The sequence below is a fragment of the Seriola dumerili genome, unplaced genomic scaffold, assembly GCF_002260705.1.
Source record: "Seriola dumerili isolate Sdu_G_001 unplaced genomic scaffold, Sdu_1.0 BDQW01000110.1, whole genome shotgun sequence".
Classification (NCBI taxonomy): Eukaryota; Metazoa; Chordata; class Actinopteri; order Carangiformes; family Carangidae; genus Seriola; species Seriola dumerili.
This window is the reverse complement of record NW_019174365.1, coordinates 5285643-5307066: the sequence shown is the minus strand read 5'-3', so window position 1 is coordinate 5307066 and position 21424 is coordinate 5285643. Positions and strand designations below refer to the sequence as shown.

At 41.2% G+C, this 21424-nt stretch overlaps 1 protein-coding gene across 1 annotated transcript; it reads left to right on the top strand.

Annotated features, from left to right (window-relative positions):
• Positions 1-6189: 6189 nt before the first annotated feature.
• Positions 6190-20964, top strand: fbxl2 (F-box and leucine rich repeat protein 2). Its single transcript, XM_022747194.1, has 14 exons — positions 6190-6799; positions 11408-11469; positions 14754-14808; positions 15666-15740; positions 16016-16110; positions 16723-16887; positions 17095-17221; positions 18091-18165; positions 18297-18427; positions 18946-19006; positions 19150-19194; positions 19531-19587; positions 19712-19924; positions 20767-20964. The coding sequence occupies exons 1-14, from the start codon at positions 6770-6772 to the stop codon at positions 20872-20874; spliced, it is 1299 nt and encodes a 432-aa protein (XP_022602915.1). The 5' UTR covers positions 6190-6769; the 3' UTR covers positions 20875-20964.
• The last annotated feature ends 460 nt before the right edge of the window (positions 20965-21424 follow it).

Sequence of the window (21424 nt, the reverse complement as noted above, 5' to 3'; positions counted from 1 at the left end):
CTGATCATTTTCTAAGTTCAGTGATAATTTGTTTGATTTGCATCAGAAAATAGAGAGAAATTTTTCAGTCCAAATGGAAACTGTGTTTTCTCCAAACCGACACTGCAAACACCAAAATCATTCTGTTTAGTGTAAATTAAAACAAGGAAAAGCATCAAGTCCTCACATTCGAGAAGCTCGAGAGTTTGAGAATTGTTTCAGTTTTAATTTTATTTACTGTGATAATCCAGTCTGTAGCAGTGCATCATATCTGATACGCTCATCATATGTTTTCTATATTAAATCCTAACTATTGTGGAGTAAAAAGTGTTATATTCACCCCTGAATTGTTGCATAAAAGCATAAAGTGGCATTAAAAGGAAATGCTCAAACAGGGTACACAAACTTAAGTACAGTACTTGAGTAAATGTTGTCGTCACACTCCGCTCTTGGCCATTTTCTTTTTTTTTCAAAAATGAGACAGGTCTTCTTCTACCCTCTTTTTCTGTTTAAAGCAAAGATGAAAAGAAGTGGAGAAGATGAAGAAGCAGCGGAAAAAAGCAAGATACTTTGGGGAAAGGTTTGTTTTCCTGCTCCCTGCATTAGGAGAGATGATGGGTGTGATTTCTTGTGAGAGAAAACTGCAGATAGTCAGGGACAGAAGCAATGTGCGTGTGTGCAGATGATTGAATGGAGGAATCATTTTTGGAATGAGATTAAAAAAAAACAATAATAAAGAAATTCCCTAAGGAGTGACACCTTCATTGAGATTTCTCACTTACTCATCTCTATCCACATCCCACCCTTTTCATTTTCATGTTTTTCCGCGTCCCCTCTCTCTCAGCAGAGTCACACAGGCTGCTACTGCATTCTGGCTTTAAATCCCTGACTGATGTTTTTCCGTTGCAGTCACTCTTCTGTTTCTCTGTCACATGTTTTCACCCTGTACTCATGCACCTCTCATGCTTTCGCACTATGGATGTCCTGTTCAGAGGGTTTGGATGAGGAGTTTAAAGGTGGGGTGGAATCCTGACTCATGCACGGGGGCTATTTCTGGAGAAGTGGGGGTTGTAGAGGAAAAGGGAGAGTGATGGCGAGGAGGAGAGAGACAGTGATTCACACCTGCACCATCTCAGAAAGGCTGGTGAGAATTATGTTTGCTGCAGGTGTCTGGGGGAGGGGTGGGGGCTCTGTTAGGGGACAGACACACGTCCAGACATCACACAGGTGTGCGATCTCACAGGACCTTCAGTACACACCCATAAGACAATCCGGGGAGGTAAACACACACACACGTCAACCACAAGATTACTCTGAGTATGTGCGAGACCAGTGGCTTCCCATGTGAGACATGTCCTGTCAGAATGAGGTGTAGTGCAGGTGTGTGATTGACTCAGAGGAAATCATCGGTCATACTGGTGCAGCCCAGAGACAGAGCGAAGACTGGCTTTGTCTCCATGGCAACAGCAACCTAAACCTCCATGAGGGGTGGGGTCCAAAAAAAACATGAGCACCGTTGAAAGCTAAGAATTAAGGCTACATGGAGAGAAAATGTGGTTTTAAGAGGGATGATTGATGTGTGTGTGTGTGTGTGTGTGTGTGTGTGTGTGTGTGTTCACTGTCCAGTGAAAACCATGTATATCCAAAATATCAACTTTTCATGTGCAAGGAAAACACTTTTTTTCAACCTTTCATTTGAAAATCACCAAATTTGGGGATACATATTTTTCACTGGACAGTGACATATTATGTGTGTACATGTGTTTGAGCTTCGCTACAGTGCTAAAAGCATGAAAAATAATCTTTATTTGTATTAAAACACAGTTTAACAAAGTATGAGATTAAAGAGACTACTGTAGTGACTACTGAAACCTGTAATCAAACTAATAAGTAAATGAAAACATTAAAAAACATGACAAATAGACAAGAAAACAGGATGGATGCAAAATAAGAGGAGGCAAAAAATAAAGGTTTTGGCAAAAACACCAGTCTATACAAATACGTCTTTAAACACTGTGATTGAACCACAAACATTAATTGTATTCAAACCCCTATTGACTTCTTAAACATAGTGTATCAACGGCTGAGGTAAACTTTTCATTTGAAAGACTCTGTAGAAGCGTGATGTGTTTAACAGAGATGGCCTTGCTTGACATTAATATAGTCACTGTGATAGTCAGGGCACATTCAACACCGAGCTGCCAGCCACAGCTGAATCAGGATGAGAAGGGCACGGAGCTATTCAAAGAACTGAGTTAATTAATTTGACTTTTGATGAGAGATTGTTAATTACCATGCAATGAAGTGAGATGGGGTGACGAAAAGATTGAAAACGTGCAGCACATAGATGTAAGACCAAATTTTAGCAAAAGCATCATGAAGTGTATGTGTTCCTGTCAGCATGCACACACAGGCAATCTGAGTCATGTCTCTTCCATCCACATGTTACACAGTAATCCAGTGTATACTCACTGTGAGAAAATAAGGAATGGTTACATTTCATGCTTTTTTCTTGTGCACTGGGTAGTCCAAATAAATCCCAGAACGAAGTCTGACATTTCTGCTCAAATTTCTCTCTTCACTAATACCCCTCAGTTTTTAACAATAGCTTAACAAACCTTTATAAATATCCTCAAAATCCTTTTAATCAGAGGTTGCAGGGCTAAAAGAAAATCCTCTTAGAGGCCTTGAAATTTTGGGAACCCCTGACTCTTTGGTGCAAAAACTGTGGCTCCACTGACAAGCTCTACCAATCAAATAATTATGATGTAACTTATGGTTAGGTTCATGGTTAGGATTAAACACAGGACAGCAGGCACAGGTGGCTGGCTCTCTGTCATGTTAAGTGTACGGCGAGTGAGCAAGCATACACAGCATCAGGGAGCCTCAGCACACCTGAATATAATTCAGCCAATAATGTTATTAGATACACCTGTGTTACACAATCAAAATGTCAGCCGTGAGAAAGGTTTTAAGGGCAAAGACATATTCACTGAGAAGCACATTATTATTATTCTGTATATAATATGCACCACACACCTGTAGTTCACCCTCACAGGTGTTTTCACTTAGTTCCCTGATTAGGCCTCTTCTCAGAAAAGTGTGGGCATGTACAGCCTGTCCTTAAATGACATCCGTCTCACTCTCCTGTTAGTCTTGTTAAACTTGTTAGAGTGGGACAATTATACTTTTTTTTCTGATAGGCCTTTTTCACAGAAGACATTTTGAAAAGCACAGGTGTTACTAATCACATTGATGATGATTCTGTTCTATAACCGCCCAGTAAGTCACGACAGTGTGACAGTGATCCAGCATGAACAATACCAGGCTCCTTAAAGTGAAGCTGCTAAACTGAATTCAGCATCGTTAAGTTTATTGTTTACAATTGTGCTTTCCCCATTGTGTCAAAAGGCTATTGTCACACATTGTGACACATGGCAGGTGCCAGCTTTGCCCGGTTGATAATCCAGCCATTGTTGTAGCCTTGGGAAGACCTGAGAGAACATGCTTCTGTATCTAATGGATATCTATTCTGCTGCCCCCAGTGGAAGAACTATTGTAAAAGTACTCCAGTGTAAGTCACAGTGCTGCATTGAAAATCTTCCTTCAGTAAAAGTACAAACGTATCATCAACAAAATTTAGTAAAAGTATTTGTCAAAAGTAAAAGTCATTATAGAGAGTGGTTCCATGTCATATATATATTACATAACTGCATTGTTATTGCTGATGCATTTGTGTGGAAGCAGAAATTTAATGTCGTAGCTGGTCATGGTAAAACTCATTTTATATGCTGCTGGACAGTTTCTATATAAATCTATAACAGTGTATGTTTTCCTATATCCATTATGTCTTTTGTACATAAGATGACTATACTATAATACTACTGTATATACATTATGAACATCTGCTATATACAAGTGAGCTGTAAAAAACGAATCACAAGGTACTAAATACAACAATAAATAATAACTATATAGGATATTGAGACAAAAATAGTCTCAAATAGCAGGAGAAAACGGGAAGTTACATTAAAACATGAAATGCAAAAATGGCACTTCAAACAGATATTGGAACTGAGGGAATGAAAAGTAAAACCCATATTTACAAAAGAACTAATAAGATAAATGTAGTAGTGGAATAAAAATAGGGCCTAGAACATTTCTCTCAGAGTTGTAGTAGAAAATAACAGTTAATGGAAATATTCAACTAAAATACAAGCATATTCAAAATTGTATTTAAGTGCAGTACGTTTTGCCCCTTAAGGTCCTGTCCTATTTCCACGTAGTTACACCATAGTAACCAAAGTAACCTGTGTGCTGAAGTGATTTTGTCCTTGTCAGAGTACAGGATGAACTGAGATTAGTGTGGTAGCATAGAGTGCCCTCTAGCTGTGGATTATGAGAACACGCGTGAAGATATTTCACTATGGATCTATAACTCACACTATAGTCTGTCTGCAGCCCTGACTACAAACCTGCAATAATGATGGTAAACGTATTTGATTCCTTTACTTAAGTAAAAGTGTCAGTGCAACAATGTAAAAATAATACATTACAAGGGAAAGTCTTGTATTATCACAGTATCACCAAAAGTATGTAAAGTAAAATTTTGTGTTAATTGCCAGAGAGGAGCAAAACTTTTTAAAGTAATTTCTGCTTATGATGTTCTGAACAACTTGTGAAACAAATCTATTGCACAGTAAAAATCAACCTGTTTCTAATTTAAATCAACTTGTTTAAAATATGTTCAAGAAATTAGGGTCTGTATCTTGAAATAAGAAAAAAAAACCTGTCTTATTCATATTTCCTAATGGAAAATGAAATATTAATTTATAAAATGCTTTAAGCAATGCATCATGTCTAGAAACTAATCATAACTGTTAAATGAAAATTAACCCGAAAAGTAACTAGGCCTATAGCTAAAAGACAAAAGTAGTTAAACAAAAAAAATTGCACTCTGATATGCAGTCACATGGAAGTATAAACTATCACATAATGGAAGTACTCATACCTCACAAATACCTCAGAACTGTTAACACTTAAGTAAATGTACTTAGTTAAAGTCCCCCACAGAATGATAATAATATTGCCTACAGACTCTGTATTTTCTGTGATATCAAGTATCAGCCTTATTTGAACTTTGCAGTTTGATAGCCAGAGGCAGAATGAAAACTAAGTAGAGTTACACAAATACTATACTAGTACAGTTTTGAGGTACTTATGGCTCATGAGCATTTCGATTTTTCCATTCCATTTTATTTAACTCCACTACATTTATTTGACAACTATAGTTACATATTTTGCAGACTATTTTTATATAAAACATAGGATTAACTTCTGGCCTTGTTTGGTGAAAACATCTTCATCTTATCAAGTAATTTTATTATGGAAATTAATCCTTAAAGATGTTACTGTTTTTATTATAAAAAGTGAAAACAAATGTGCCAATGTAGTAGGAATACTTCAACCTGTTTTCCATGCAAGTCATCCAGCCAACTTTTTTTCCCCAACTTTTTAAAAAGTAATTCTACTGCTGCTTTTTTTTTTTCAAGATGCAAACCGTCATGTAGCCTATAGATAATTTTTTCACAGATTACATCAAAAACAGGCTGACACAAATGTCTTTATAAGACTTAGGTTTTGTAGATCAAACTGCCCAATACTTTATAATAAAGTGTAAAATATTTGCTATACCGGTGAAAATCCTATAATAGGTTATAGGTTATGAAAGGGGTCATGTAACACTATGAAAGGGGCCATTTGGCATTAGAGTAGTACTGTTACTTTTGTGACTATAAATGCATGTTGCTGATACTTCTGTGCTTTTACTGCAGTAAGATTCCGAATGCGGGACTTGTAGTGGAGTATTTTTTACAGTGTGACCTCCACCGCTGTATATATGTAAGCAGTTTATATAATGCAGAGATGACTCGTGCAAGTTGTTCAGGGTGTGTGTGTCTGCAGGTTGAAGGCTGAATGTGACAGTGATGGAGATCTCTATTGGAGAGAAAATCTTGGCTCCTGGAGCTGGCGTTCTCAGATGTGTGTGTTTCCTTCCCTTAATCAGACCCAGCGGGCTCGTGTCAGGTCACGTCTCGGTGCTGTTGTTCCCGTGACTGTCTCGGTGATTGCGGTCAAAAAAAGAACATCCTTTGTCGTAATTCGCCAAAACCTCTGCAAGCCCCCCACAATCAAAACAAATCGACCACGCGTGCTTTTCCCGCAGCAATGACGTCACGTAGGCCCTCCCCTTCCCCGCAAGTAAACAGAAAACATTGAAGAAAACGGTCGTGCCAGTCGCCGTACATGTGTTTGATGCGAGAAAATATGGTGCGGGAGATGAAAGCGGACGTTGACTTCACGTTTCCCGTGTGTTTTTAGCAAACTTGTGAATCCTGGGGCCAGCTGACCTGCGCTGGAGCGATGAAGGGAGAGGCGGAAGTGAAGTCACTTGACAGACCGTCCATGTTATTATTGTTATTTTGGTAGCCTTGCGATGAGACGGGCTGGGGAGCCGTTGGTCTCCGAGACAACGACCGTTAACGTTACCGCAGGCCGCCCCGGAACCGACACCACCACCCTCACCACCGCCTCGCTGACCCGGAGACAGGAGCCTCGCTGACGGCTGGGGGGGAGGAGGAGGGGAGGGAGGGTGTGAGGACCCAGCTCCAGCTCGGCTCCTACACTCCGACCGACCAAAAATAAAACGGCGACAAAAACAATAACGGCAGTCGTCAAACGGTTCGGCTGGTATCTGTGCGGTTTGTAGCAGGGACGTGCCGCCGCAGACATGAACGGTATCACCAAGGGCCGGTTCGAGGTATGACAGAGGGAGTGGACCACCAGCGGTTAAACTGTTTGTTTCTAGTAGACGTGGGAGTCGTGGGTTTGTATAAGCAATGTGTGTGTGTGTGTGTGTGAGTGCGTGTGCGTGTGTGTGTGTGTGGTCCACCGTGCTTTGCTCCTAATTTTACATTCAGTCAGGAGCCGAGGCGTTTTGTTGGTCAAGGGTAATCCGAAATCCTGTTATTGTCCTGCCGCACCAGTAGACAGCGACAACATGGAGCTCAGGACTGCGGGACAGGAGGGCTGTGGCTGAGGATTGTCAATATATCAGGGCCGAGGCTGGCTGGCACTGTCGCCTGAGGTTACAGGCTTTCAGGAGAGGGGGCTGCAGATGGAGAGTAATGTTGTTAATACAAGCAGTGTAGCAGCATTCAATTAGTCATCACTTGGGTTTGGCAGGTGACACCTCCTCTAATACCTGTGAATGACAGGTGCCACAGGAGGTTTGGGTGGCTCTCTGAGAGTCCCTGGCACACTACAGACAGTTTTGTGTTTAAGAATCAGTAATAAGATAGTATGTTACACAGGTGCTATAAATGATCTTATATCCTCCCACAACCTTACCACATTTCAATGATGATTTTGCAGGAAAGTGGTAAACACACACCCTTTCATGAATATTAGAGCTCAGTGCTCAACTGCAGTAATGAAAGAAGTATTCTCATCTAAAGTAAAAGTGGCAATATCTCAAGGTTAAAAAAAATACTTAATGTCAAGCAACTCCATTCAAAATATTACTTGTATTTACATGTACAAGTACAGAATTATTAGCAGCTAAGTATCAACAGTAAACTCATAAAGCAGGCAGGATGATCCCTGTCAGTGTCACATTACTAGAGGTTATTACTGATCACTGAGTATGCAGCATTTTATGTTGTAGCTGGTCAAACTTTAAATTTTAAATTTTTTTCTACTTCATATAATGTTGCATTGTTAAATCTATGACAGTAAGTAATATTTTACACAGGAATCATGTTTTTATATAAAAACCAAATCTTCAAAGTAACCATCAACCACTGCTGTCAAGTACAGTAAATGCAGTGGAGTAAAAAGTGCAATATTTGTTTCTGAAATGTAGTAGAAGTAGTTAAAGTATAAAAGAGCATAGTACAAAGCAAATACCTCAAAACTGTATGCCTACTTATTTAGTATTTAGTATTTGAGTGAAGTCACTTTCCAGCCATACTCGTCTGCACACAGTTTTACAGATGGTTTTGAAGATCAATTTAGTTCGATTGATCTGTAATACCTGTTGCATAATAATTACCATGTTTTGCTGTGTCAACGTTTTCCTTGTAATTGTCCACAAGCCTTAAATCAGCTCCCACCCAACTGGTTGTGAGTCCAGTAAGCTGTTAGCATTGTTTATCTCTGACATTATTCATGCATTGTTGAGATTCTTTTTGACTTGATGGTACTTGACTTTGTCCGTCAGGTGTTTCGGCTGCTTATGTACCAACATGTGTGTCTACATGTGAGTGAGTGAGAACAGAAGGCGGTTGTGGTGCTGATGTGTGTTGCCGTATCAGTGGATTTCTCAACAGGGCTATAAGCTTCTTAGATGAAAACCAGCATACAGTGGGAAACAAGCTGGTGTGTAAGAGAGAGAGGGACTGAAGAGTAGGGGGTTATAGAGTAGGACATGGGAGGGTTGTCTAATAGCCTAACACCTGAGATGATGCTTTATAATGAACACCTGGTGCAAAGCCCTTGTAGTTGCAGCCCTGAAACTGAACACAGCAGATGACACAGATCTAATTTCCTCATAGCTGCTTTATTGTGGCAAAGAAACTCTAGACCTGAGCCACACAAGTTCAAAACCCAGATTTGCATATTCACCCTGTTGTACACTGTCTAGGAATAGGAGTATGACTGCAGAGAGGAACTCCCTGCTTGGGAATGCTGCTCTGCTGGCACAGGGAACGAGGGCACCAGAATGCTGAGGTGATAATTTTAATGGAGCACGCGTACCAGAGATGGCTTTGACCCTTGCTGTCATGATGCCATATCTACGGCTGAGATTACACACCAAATACTGTGTTCATGCCACTGCATCTGGCAACGTCTTTCGTGGGGCTTGGGTTACACAACACGGAGAGAGAGAGAGAGGCTGTATGCTAACTTTTTTGTGTTGATCAACTTTTTGACTTTCTTTCCACTGACGCACAAATGAAATTTATAGGAAATGGGTCTTAATCATTATTGATTAATCTGTAGGTAATTTTCTTAGATCAGTTGATTAATTGTTTTGTTCATAAATAATACAGAAAGACGTCCATCATAAGTTCTGATAACTCAAGGTTACTTCGTTAAAATTTCTTGTTTTGTCTGACCAGCAGTCCAACACCCCAAAATATTCAGTTTACAATGATATTAGAGCTGCAATGATTAGTTAATTAGTTGCTTGGCGACAGAAATTTAATGAGCAACTAATGAAATAGTTTGTGGTTCCAGCCTCACAAATCTGAGAGTTTGGTGCTTTTTGTTTCCTGTTCTATAGTAAACTGAATATCTTAGTTTTTTGGACAGTTGGCTGATCAAAACAAACATCACTTTGGGCTTGAGAAACTGTGTTGAACATTTCTCACAGGTTTATTATCTTTTATGTAGCAGATTAGTTGATTTATCAAGAAGATAATCAACAGGTTAATCGATAATGAAAATAATCCTAGATCCTATAAAGAATAGGGGCAAATGTTTAGTGTTTTTCCCTGATAAATAACTTAAATGATTACTCAAACATCAAAATTGGTGATTAACTTTCTTAGTCTGGACAGTACCAGAGTAGATACCACTATGCAATAAATGTTTCAGTTTGTTGCTTTAAACCACATCATGTAAAGACTGTGGCCTATGTTCAGTGCTATCTTATATAAAACCCATAAGGTTCTATCCCAGCCTGTCTAGATTGTTTGTAACCATGTGTCTGTTGAAGGAGAGGTCAAAGGTGAGTGATGTGTTACAGAGGTGGTTTGGAATTAAGTCTAAATTTAGTCCTAAATCCTAAGCCACCTCTGTCTTTAGAGAGACACTGAGTTAATATACTGTAGGCCTTGTGTGTTGACAGTTCTCTTCCTAACATTCAGTACATACAGTAATGTACAGTTAAGGTCAATTTACTTTCCGTTCACTCGGTTGACACTGTTCTGAATATAACTGATAGTGAGTCACATGGTAATGATTAAGGCTTTATTCCAAAGCATTTGTATCAAACTCTTGTTCAACCTTTATTAAGCCTCCCATAGAGGTAGTTGCCCCTAACACTAATGGGAAGATTGTGATATTGTGTCATTCAAAACAGGGGCATATGGGGACCAGTGATCGACAAGGTTTTAACTATAACCTGGAGCTATTATTGGATATAGTTAATCAATAGGTTCAGAACTGCGTTTCAGACCACTTTGTCTGCTGTGTTGTTACCTAAATATAGATGTTAAAATTCAAACCAGTGGAGTTAATCTTTTGCTGGACCCTGACTGGACCAACTGTCCTTTTTTGACCTCACTTCCTTTTAAATAGCCTTCATTCCTTCCTCCCTCCTCGCCGTTCTCCCCTCTCATCCACCTCCTTTCTCTCTCTGATTTTAACAACTGACTTTTGCACATATTTTTCCAGTAGTCGCCGATTGTAGCACCATTTCTTTGTCTCTTACTTCCCTCTGCTTCCCCACTTCCTCTCTGTTTCTCCCATCTTCCTTTATTGCTTTCTCTTTCAAGGAGCTTGCGACTGTCATGGAGGTATCTGGAGCCAAGACATTCACAGAATCAACCTTTGCTCCTCCTGAGCTTTTCCTCGCTCCCCTTTGTGTTTTCCACATTTCGCTGTTTGTGTTTGCGCGTGAAACAGCAGGGAGTCCCCTTCATTAGATACAGTTTCTGAGTCTTTGAGGATACAAGTGTATCACCGGGAGGATGTGTGTCTGCAGAGGCACAGCAAATGTGGGTGTTTGCCGTAATTTAAATTCATGACTGAATACAGCCCACCTGATCTAGAATGTTCTGCCTCTGTTCTTCACATAGAGAGGTCTGACTTGAATCACCTGCGAGTGTGTGTGTGTGTGTGTGTGTGTGTGTGTGTGTGTGTGTGTGTGTGTGTGTGTGTGTGTGTGTGTGTGTGTGTGTGTGTGTGTCCCATTCAGCAGATGGCCAGACATCCAGCGAGTAGACTAATTGAGATAAGCATGCCAACAGGCTGACCAGGCTAACAGAATTATAAGCTTGTAAGGAGGGGATGTGAAAAGCCAAATGTAGCTCTAGCTTGTATATTAGTAAAGCTTAAGGAAATAATAGCTTATTTATCAATTATACCAATATAGTGCAAGGGTCTATTTGTATTAAACACATTTGATTTGGTGAAATAAGATAAGACTGGTTTAGATCTACTTGCTGTAGTCTTCTTGTGGTGGATTTGCTGAAGATGATAATGATGCTGTCCAGTTTCTCTTTTGATCTGTGTCGCGATTGTAACAGCTTGTGTCTTGTTTCTGTCTCATTGCTCTTGACCACCTCAAACGCACACATATTGACACACACACATGCACACACACTGACTCAATGTTATTGTTTATCTTGTGTCTCGGCAGGTGTTCTCAAACAGCGATGAAGCCCCCATTAACAAGAAGCTCCCCAAAGAGCTTCTTCTTAGGTAAGATTAATAATACACACACACACACACGCACACACACACGCACACACACACACACACACACGCACACACACACACACACACACAAATAAGCAAACACAATATACCCTGGGACAAGGGCTTAGGTCAGGGTTACTCATTAGCTGAAGCAGCCTTGAACAGTGTGTAGGACTGTGTAGGAGTGTGTGTATGTATATTTGTTTTGTCACTTGTTTTGTGTGCGTGTGTGTGTGTGTGAGTGTGTTGTGTACTGTAGTTGTCTGTGTGTGTGTGTGTGTGTGTGTTGTATGATGTATGTTGGTCACTAGTCTGAAATGAGGCTCTGTTAACAGTGTGACCTACAGACCAATATTTTGTCTCACAGCAGCAGCTGAGCATGACCCATAAATCTGACATCACACGTGCACTCACTCGTGTTCGTCCTCCACATTGATTTATATATGGATTTGTGTGTGTGTGTGTGTGTGTGTGTGCATGTGTGTTAAAAGGGATGCACCTGCATGTTTCTCTGCAGACACATGATGTGGCCTGTTTATTTTCTGCACTTGGGTATTGCGTTTATGTGTGTGTGTGTGTGTGTGTGTGTGTGTGTGTGTGTGCATGTGTGAAACACCCCTGGGTCTATGCAAACTGTATGTCTGTGTATGTATGCTATAAATAGCTTGTCTTAGCTGGTGGGGAATTCCGCAGTGCTGTGCTCTTCTGCTGCTCCAGCTGTGTCTCCACGGAGACTACCAGTACACCCATTACCACCAGCACACTCTCACTGGTGGACAGAAAAAACATGCACTCACATGCACTTCCTGGCTACAACACATGACCTACTGTCACATGTGTCATGTTGAGACACTTACACAACATCAGCTGTGAGGAAGCCTCATTGTGATGGCAGTAAATCTTGTTTATAAACCATGGAAAGTGGGTTGACTCGAGCCTTTTTTATATTTATAATTTGGTTATGCCCTGTCACCATGATACACAGTGAGGGACATTGTTTTGTCCCAGTAGTATTAATAAGATCTGTATGTAGACCTCAAGAATCACAAATGTTATGCCCTCAATTTACACCACTTTTAGAGTAATATGTTAAATAGAAAATTTCCATTGCAAAGATAAAATATTAATATTGCTTGTTTGATTTTTACCAACAATCCAACACCCAAAGACACTGAAGAAAAGACAAACCGTCCTGTTAGAGTTTGGTACTTTTGCTTGGAATATGACTTAAATTGATCATTATTTGATTATCAAAATATTTCCTAATCAGTTTTCTGTTGAACTTCTTATTGATTAATTGACTGATTGCTGCAGCTTTAAAATTAAACAATGAAAGAAGCTTCGAGGAGAAACCCACCCTTTGGTTAAACTGCTCACAACTCAGACATATAGTGGCCTGTGTCGAGGAGCTGCAAGCAGCAATAAGTTTATGGATACCACCCATGTGGTATGTGTTGGCAGGTATGTTGCCATAGGAATAGTAGCTAATGAATCTGTTAATCTGACTAATTAGTGTTCTCATTAGCATTAGTGTTTATGTTTAATGTATCACTGTGAGCGAGCCTGAGTACCTGACTTGTTTTTGCGCTCGTCTGCCTTTCAGCCGGTGCATTGTAAACAGCTGTTATCTAGGACAGTGCAGCATGGATATTAACTGTGAAAACTGTGCCGTGATATAGAAGAACCTTGTCTGACAGACGAGCCTTGGAGAGAGTTCAGAGTGGTTCAGGGTCCTCTTACCCAGAAGCACTGACTCAGCACCCTCCCCGCCATCACCCAAATTCATGTCTGACTGGAGTTACTATGGCAACCAGTCCCAGACTCATGGTGAAGGCTCCACTCTCTCTTATCTAGCCATGCTTGAAGGGCCAGGTGTACATTTTGTCAACAAATGGGACTATGCTCCATTAAAATCCTATTATGTGCCATGTCAGAATAAAAGGGCATACCCAGGTAGGATCTGACAGAACAATCAAAGGCTATTAACTTATTTTCTGTTCTGCCTGTGTTCAAAAGGCAGCATTAGGGCTTCCTTGTGTTTAGTAAAGTGAAAAACATACAGTCTTCATGATGTTGTACCTCTGATTTTAGCTCTGTTATGTCACTGACTCCCCTTTCTGTTGTCTATCCTTCTCATTCTTATGAAAAACTCTATAGTCTGTCTGTATTCAGCAACCTCTCTTCATCTAAAAAGTCAGAGCTGATCTGATCAAATCAGATTGATTGATTGCTTCCCTGTAAGTATGATTAGCAGAATTCTTCTCTGGTTGGTAAAAGGCCTCCCTCGCACATAATGGAAAGTCAGAGTGTTTGATTAAAACAGACAGTCAATCAATGATCAGCGTCACAGCCATTAACCAGTTATTAGAATGGAGATCGATGAGCACCCACTTGATTGGTCAGCTTCTCTGGTGGCCTGCAATCATTTCAAGGACTGTGTGTTGTGTGTGTGTGTGTGTGTGTGTGTGTGTGTGTGTGTGTGTGTGTGTGTGTGTGTGTGTGTGTGTGTGTGTGTGTGTGTGTGTGTGTGTGTGTCCACATGTTGGATGTGTGAGCGTGCATGTGTGTCACGTGTGTGCATGTGTGTGGGTGTCTTTGCGTTGCTTTGTCGATTGTATCCATGTACTCCCTGACACAAGACTCGGGTATAGATTATACAGACATGTCCCAACATGCCCCGGCCTAACACACATCAAAACACACGGCTTTTGTCTGCGTCTATATGAAGGAAACAATGGCCAGCTCCTGTTTCCTAGGGTTAAAAGGACATTCAGACCCCAGCTGCACTCAAAGCTTTGGCACCATGACAATTCTCTGAATACCTCAAATTTTGTATAGATTGCCCCCTTAAGGCACTTCTCTGAGCAGTAACAGACCATTTAACCACCAGGAACTCAGAGGATATTGGGGGTCATATATGTGTGTATGCTCCTGTATATGTATATATGTTTATCTATCTATCCCAGGCTGTCTGTGGCCTTGCCTGTCTGAGTTCCAGAGATTACTCATTGGCAGATTAATGGATTGAGCTGACCCAGTAGCCTGCTGCATGCAGCCCTTTGTGGATGACCGGCCCACAGCTCAAACACTGCCTGTCTGTGGGGCTCTCCTGCTACCAACCAAACACAGGGGATTGTTCTGTTTTCTACAGACTTAAAAACATATATTCACTTACACAAAAGGGAAAGATATCCAAATAAAAAGTTTAACTGGAAACTGAATTCTTTATCTGATGGCCTTCATTCATCTGAGACAAACTCATCCTGTTTTATTGTCTCTCTACCTAGAATATTCTCCTATCTAGATGTGGTAACACTCTGTAGGTGTGCCCAAGTATCCAAGGTAAGCACTTCCCTCTCTGCACCTCCATGCCACCCAATATAGACTAACACACTCATGATTTTAAAAGAATGCATTGATGTATTTTTATAAACTATTGTATAAATGGTGGTGGTGGTTAAATTAAAACCCGTTTACCATTGTTGAATTCTCTGGAAATGTCTATGATATAGTGCCATCTGCTGGTTATGTGGAAGTGGACTGCTGCTTTGCCATAGTGCACTGCAGCTGAAAGCCATTTATGAATGAGCTATCTGTGAATAATAACAAGAGCTTGGCACGTGGACTGTGAATGCAGAGCTGTGGTGGCTGCTTCTCTTACAAAAGCTCCAATGTATAATATTATGTCGCAGTGACAAAGCACAAAGTGCAGTTTTGATTTTTTTTTTTTCCATCATTACTTGTTTTGGGGTAGTGTACTTCCAGTCTGCCTAGTTTCATGCAGGCAAACTCTATACCTACATTTACAGCCATTGCTATGATTGGTCTTCTGATTATTTTCTAATCAGTTGCTCTGACTATAAAGTATCAGGCAACAGTGAAAAATCCCCATATTATCTCAGAGAGCCCAAAGTGATGTAATCAAGTGTCTTGTTTCGTCCAATCAAAATGGCGAAATAAAGAAAAGCTGCAAAATCCTCACATTTGAGAGGCTCTAGAAGGAAGCAGTGTAAGAAGTGGAAACACCAGCTACTGCACTTGCTCCATGAAGAAAGAAACAAAAAGTGTTTGCTGTGTACATAAACCTACAGATATTCTGTAGAGGTTCTCCCACATATTATGATAACAGCTTCACCTTCCTCCACCTCTGTCTGACCCACTTGTCTATCTCTGTCCACAACCTGTCCGCCACCTTCCAGGCGTGGAATGTCCTGGCCCTAGATGGCAGCAACTGGCAGAAGATCGACTTGTTCAACTTCCAGACAGACATAGAGGTGAGGGGTGAAGAGTGAGGGGGTTGAATGGACAGTGTGTGTGTGTGTGTGTGTGTGTGTGTGTGTGTGTGTGTGTGTGTGTGTGTGCTTGCCTATATGTGCTGCATGGGTGTGTGAACGTGTGTGCTCGTTGAGTAGCATTATCCAGCCCAAGGCTTAGTGCTGGGTCAGTAGGCTTTGGTGGTGACTGTGACGTCACAGCTGATCCTCTGTCCTGTGGTCCAAGTCATATCACTCTCTCTCTCCCTCTTTCTGTGTGTCCCTCTGTCTCTCAGGGGCGGGTGGTGGAGAACATTTCGAAGCGTTGTGGAGGCTTCCTGAGGCAGCTGAGCCTCAGGGGCTGCCTGAGCGTGGGAGATGCCTCCATGAAGTGAGATTATATTGTCTCTCTGACATACACTGACCACTAATTATTGTGTGGTTTTGATTTGGCTTTTACTTAAAGCCATTCTTTTGTTGCTTTGATTACTTAGTTTTTTTGTCCCTGTGTGATAATGTTTAAAGTTAAAGCCGCTTGTGCCCGTTCAGTCCCATGGGACTCTGTGCTAGAAACTCTTTTGTTGATTCCATCTCACTTTACTATGCACACACACACACACACACACACACACACACACACACACACACACACACACACACACACACACACACACAGTAAAACAAAAACAAAGAAAGACCACTGGTGATGTAATTTTGTTTTTACATGGAACCTCTTGATCTGTAGATTTACATGGCTTCACTTGAAGATTTCTAACACCTCTATAAACAACTGATTTAAAGAAATACAAGCTGTTCTTTGGAGGCTTTCATATAACAGCGACATGAAAAAAACAGAAACATGCAGTAGATGTTACAACAACCTCCCTTGGGCCTGCTGATGACTCTGTTAATTGGCTCCCGAGCAACTCCCAGCTTATTTATTCAATGAAGCTACTCTTGAGTAATCTCCCTTCTCCCTCATCACTGTTCGACTGTTTCCCAGGACATTTGCTCAGAACTGCAGAAACATCGAGGTGTTGAATCTGAACGGCTGCACCAAGATCACAGACAGCACCTGCCTCAGCCTCAGCAAGTTTTGCTCCAAACTCAAACACCTAGATCTCACCTCCTGTGTGTCCATCAGCAACCACTCCCTCAAGGCTCTCAGGTAGTACCCAACTAAACCCTAACCTGACTAATTAAACCCTAACATAACAAATCCCCTGTCAGTACTAAAGTGGAAACAGTTGTCAGTACAAAGCCCTCACCTGTTACATCCTGAGAACATACTGTACAGTCACACATAACACTCTCTGTATCTAACTCTGTATCTAACTGTGTGTGTATTGTGAATTGTGTGGCTGTCTGTGTTCAGTGATGGCTGCAGAATGCTGGAGATGTTGAACCTGTCATGGTGTGACCAGATCACACGTGACGGTATTGAGGCTCTGGCTAGAGGCTGCACTGGTTTACGAGCACTGTTCCTCAGAGGCTGCACACAGGTACAGTGTTTCATACACATACGGACACTCAGGGCAGGAAATATTATGCCTTCTTCAAAAACTTTACTAGGCATTTAGATTCTTTCCATTGTTGTTTTAAATTCCATTTTAAAATACATTTTTACCTCATATTGGTGATTAAACATTTGATTCGTGGCTCCGTATGTAGCCCATGTAGCATAAAAGAAAAAAATAAAGATCAAAAAGGCGATGGTTAAAACTAACCTTTTGTGCTTGATACAAAGTTTCACTGTAAAATACCTGAATTGTTTCAAAGGAGCAGACTGGTTAAAACACATCTGTTTTTTATCTTCAAGATGTTGTTGGTGTTACCTCCTGCTGAGGACACTGTTGACTACAGTTTACTGTAAAAAAATGTTTTTAAAGAAATGGTAAAAACACAGAAAACTCAAAACAAATACCTGTAAAGTCTCAGATTTCTTAACATAAAAACCAAAATCATAAGATATAGTACACTTCTTTACCACTACTGAAAATTCACTTCAATGGTATCTGTGCTTTATACTAAATTTTTTTATTTTTTTTATTTTTTATGCTGTAGCAGATTTTGCTTTTTTTCTTCAGGCTTTGTGCTCAGTTGTTTTCCAACCAAAGTCTAGTCTATTTTTCTTGCCTGGAGAAAAAGCATGAAACCTCCATGAGTGGGTGCTCACATTGGTCAGTAGTCACATGTGAATATCACTATTGATTCAACTAATGGAAAAACAGGGAACAGGGTGAAATTGTTCAAAAGTAATTCATCACAAGTCACTGATTTCTGGTTTTTAGCCATAGAATATACATCAACACAGTCACATATGTCTTGACAGTATTGTGCTTTCTTTTTTTTTTTTTTAATTTCAACCCAGCTGGACGATGGAGCATTGAAACACCTTCAGAAACACTGCCCAGAACTCACCACCATCAATATGCAGTCTTGCACAGTAAGACAAACATTTTGTTGTGGGATTGGAGGAGGGAGAGACTGATTTTTTTCTTAAAAAAGCATGAGGGTTGTGTCTTTATGCCTCAGTGTTTTCTTCATTTGTTTTGTGTTGTCTTCTGTTGCCTCCAGCAAATAACAGATGAAGGCCTGGTCAGTCTGTGCCGAGGATGCCACAAGCTACAGATCCTCTGTGTGTCTGGCTGCAGTAACATCACGGATGCCTCTCTCACTGCACTGGGACTCAACTGTCCCCGACTCAAGTGAGAAACACACACACACACACACACACACACACACACACACACACACACACATACACATATATACACAAAGATACACAAAGACACCTGTCCCACCATCCTTCTCGAGGAGACCAACAGCTTGCTTTGGTATCTACAAAATATCCGTCTTAGGCTGTGTGGCTGCTACCATTTCCAAAAAATGGACTAGATCCACTGTATGCATTTATGGTTCTGCAGGTGCATTTAGCTTCAGAAAATGAACGGGATCGATGTAAATTATGACTAAAAGGTCCTACATTTTTGGCTTTTCATCAGGATCACTTCTTAGACCTGAAGAAGAGTCTGTGACTGCCCAATGCAGCCCACTGTGTCCTACAGTGATCTTCAGTATTCACCTCAGACTGACAGGCTGATGATTTATTGTTGTTGTAAACATTATTAAACACACAATGAGTCACAATAATCCTACAGTGTTTCCAGTTGCACACCACTCCGAGCGGTTTTCACAAGTCTTGCATGTGTCTGTGTGATTTCAGGATTCTTGAAGCTGCACGATGCTCCCATGTTACGGACGCAGGGTTCACTGTGCTGGCCAGGGTGAGTTTCATTTTGCTCTCTTCTTCCTGTTTGCTTATCTGAGAACCCTTTGTTGGGTCAACTGCCCATTTCACCTCGATATCTCTGAGTTAAATGAAATGCTTTTCACACAAAAAGCTAAAACAATCTGTTTATCTTCACAGAATTGTCATGAGCTTGAAAAAATGGACTTAGAAGAATGTATTTTGGTAAGAGAATTTGTCCTTTCCATGGTATTTATTTAGGGTAGCTTTTATCTGTTTGGATAGATATTGCATGGTTTGAAAAAGACAGACATGATTGTGTGTATTGTAGCGTTTGTTTTCTGCCAAGAGGGAGAGTAGGCAGTCTAATGACCTTAGTATTTAAATCACTTGTGACAGAAAGCAGAGAGGGAGACAGAGAAGAGGTGACACAGAAGAAAAAAGTTTTTTGTAGGTAGACATGAACATGCAACACATGCCTCCCAAGACTGAGAAGTGAGCCTCTCAGCTGTCTCTACACATGTGAGAACAGTACTTTAATCAAGTTTGTCCTCTCCTCAGGTGACAGATAACACCCTGGTTCAGCTGTCTATCCACTGCCCTCGCCTGCAAGCACTGGTAAACATCTACACCTGCAGTTCTGATTTTGTGCCAGGTTCTGCCTCAGCCTGTCTGCATTGCTTATGGAGCTTTAATCCATCTATCTTTGTGTCTTCATCCCTGTCTGCTGTGTTGCGCACAGTCCCTGTCCCACTGCGAGCTGATCACAGATGATGGCATCAGAGCTCTGAGCAGCAGTACCTGTGGCCAAGAGCGCCTCACTGTGGTGGAGCTGGACAACTGCCCCCTCATCACTGATGTTACCTTGGAGCACCTGAAGAGCTGCCATCGTCTGGAGCGCATTGAGCTCTACGACTGTCAGCAAGTCACCAGGGCTGGCATCAAACGCATCCGGGTCAGTGGAAATCATGGGGAAATAAAGTGTGCTCTTATGAATGATTGCATCCGAGGATCTTTTTCATCTCTTCTCTGTTTAGTTTTACCCTACAATATTGTATCTAAAAATCATGTTGTGTCATTATGCATTATAGGTAATGGTTTGACATTTTGGGAAATATACCTTTTTTCTTGCTGAGATTTAGATGAAGAGATGGGTACAACTTGCCGTTAAATGTAAGTCTTCAGCCAGCTGCCGGTTAGCTTAGCTTAGCATAAAGATTGGAAACAAGGGGAAACAGCTAGCTTGGGTCTGTCTGAAGGTAACACCATCCAACAACTTGCACCTCTAAAGCTCACTAATAAACACAACACATCTTGTTTCTTTAATCCGTACAAAAATCAATGCATAAAAAGGACACATAACCCCTGTCTCACGGAGATTACTATTTTCTTTGCTGTGAACAGGATCTTCCTGGAAATGTGTCATCAGTGCTGTGACAAGAAATAATCTTCATCATAAAGGCATAAATTATAATTTGTATCCTTTGTTTTTTGTACAGCTTCAAGAAAACAAGATCTAACATGTTAATTTGTGATTTTAAGATTAGCTTTCATCAGGCAGAGTGAGTGCTAGCTCTTTTCTCCTGTTTCCAGTGTTTGTGCTAAGCTAAGCTAACTTGCTGCTGACCATAGCCTCATATTTCAGAAAATGTTGAAATATTCATTCAAGAAAAAAATAGAACAGTTAACTGGACACCGAAGCAAATCCCAGACATATGTGGGCCTTTTACTGTGATGTTTTCTTTTTTTTTTTTGCCTGTTTGTACCCTTATAATAACGCACATCTTCCCTACACAGGCCCATCTTCCAGAGATCAAGGTCCACGCCTACTTTGCCCCAGTGACACCCCCTCCCTCTGTACATGGAGGTGGCCAGCGTCTGTGCCGCTGCTGCATCATCCTCTGACAGTGGAGGGCCAGGGGGGGCCACCTCTGTCTACAGGTCCTGCTGCTCTGATATGGGCTGAAATGGGGTTGGGGGGGACTGGGGTAGGTGTAGGGGAGAGGAGGGGCTGGACCCACTCACTGCTCCTGATCACTGATCAATACATAGACTGATGGCCACTGATCCCTGATCAGTTGAACCCGCCCCTCCTCTCGTCTTGCTCACCAATCAGCTTTGCAGCAGCCCCAGGTTTTTGGTGGGAAGGGGGTTGGGGGAAGAAACATGGATGGATGGATGGACTCTCTTTTTCTCTCTCTGCCTCACTCTCTCACTCTCTCTCTCTCTCTCTCTCTCTCTCTCTCTCTCTCTCTCTCTCTCTCTTTCTCTCACTGTAAGGACAAAAACAGGTTCTCTACTCCATCCTGCTTTTCACACCCCTCACTCCCCACCTGCGGGCATAGAGGACGGCAACTGGACAGCTGGAGATGGGAGGTCTGAACAGTGGAACTACAATGCATCATGTTCAAACTAAAAAAAAAAAATGACGATACTGTCATCTTGGACAACAGTT

Coding starts and splice junctions, on each gene's coding strand:
- fbxl2 (XM_022747194.1), top strand. CDS start 6,770: ATGAACGGTATCACCAAGGGCCGGTTCGAG. Junction 6,800..11,407: donor TCACCAAGGGCCGGTTCGAG/GTATGACAGAGG, acceptor GTGTCTCGGCAG/GTGTTCTCAAACAGCGATGA. Junction 16,888..17,094: donor CACTCCCTCAAGGCTCTCAG/GTAGTACCCAAC, acceptor GTCTGTGTTCAG/TGATGGCTGCAGAATGCTGG.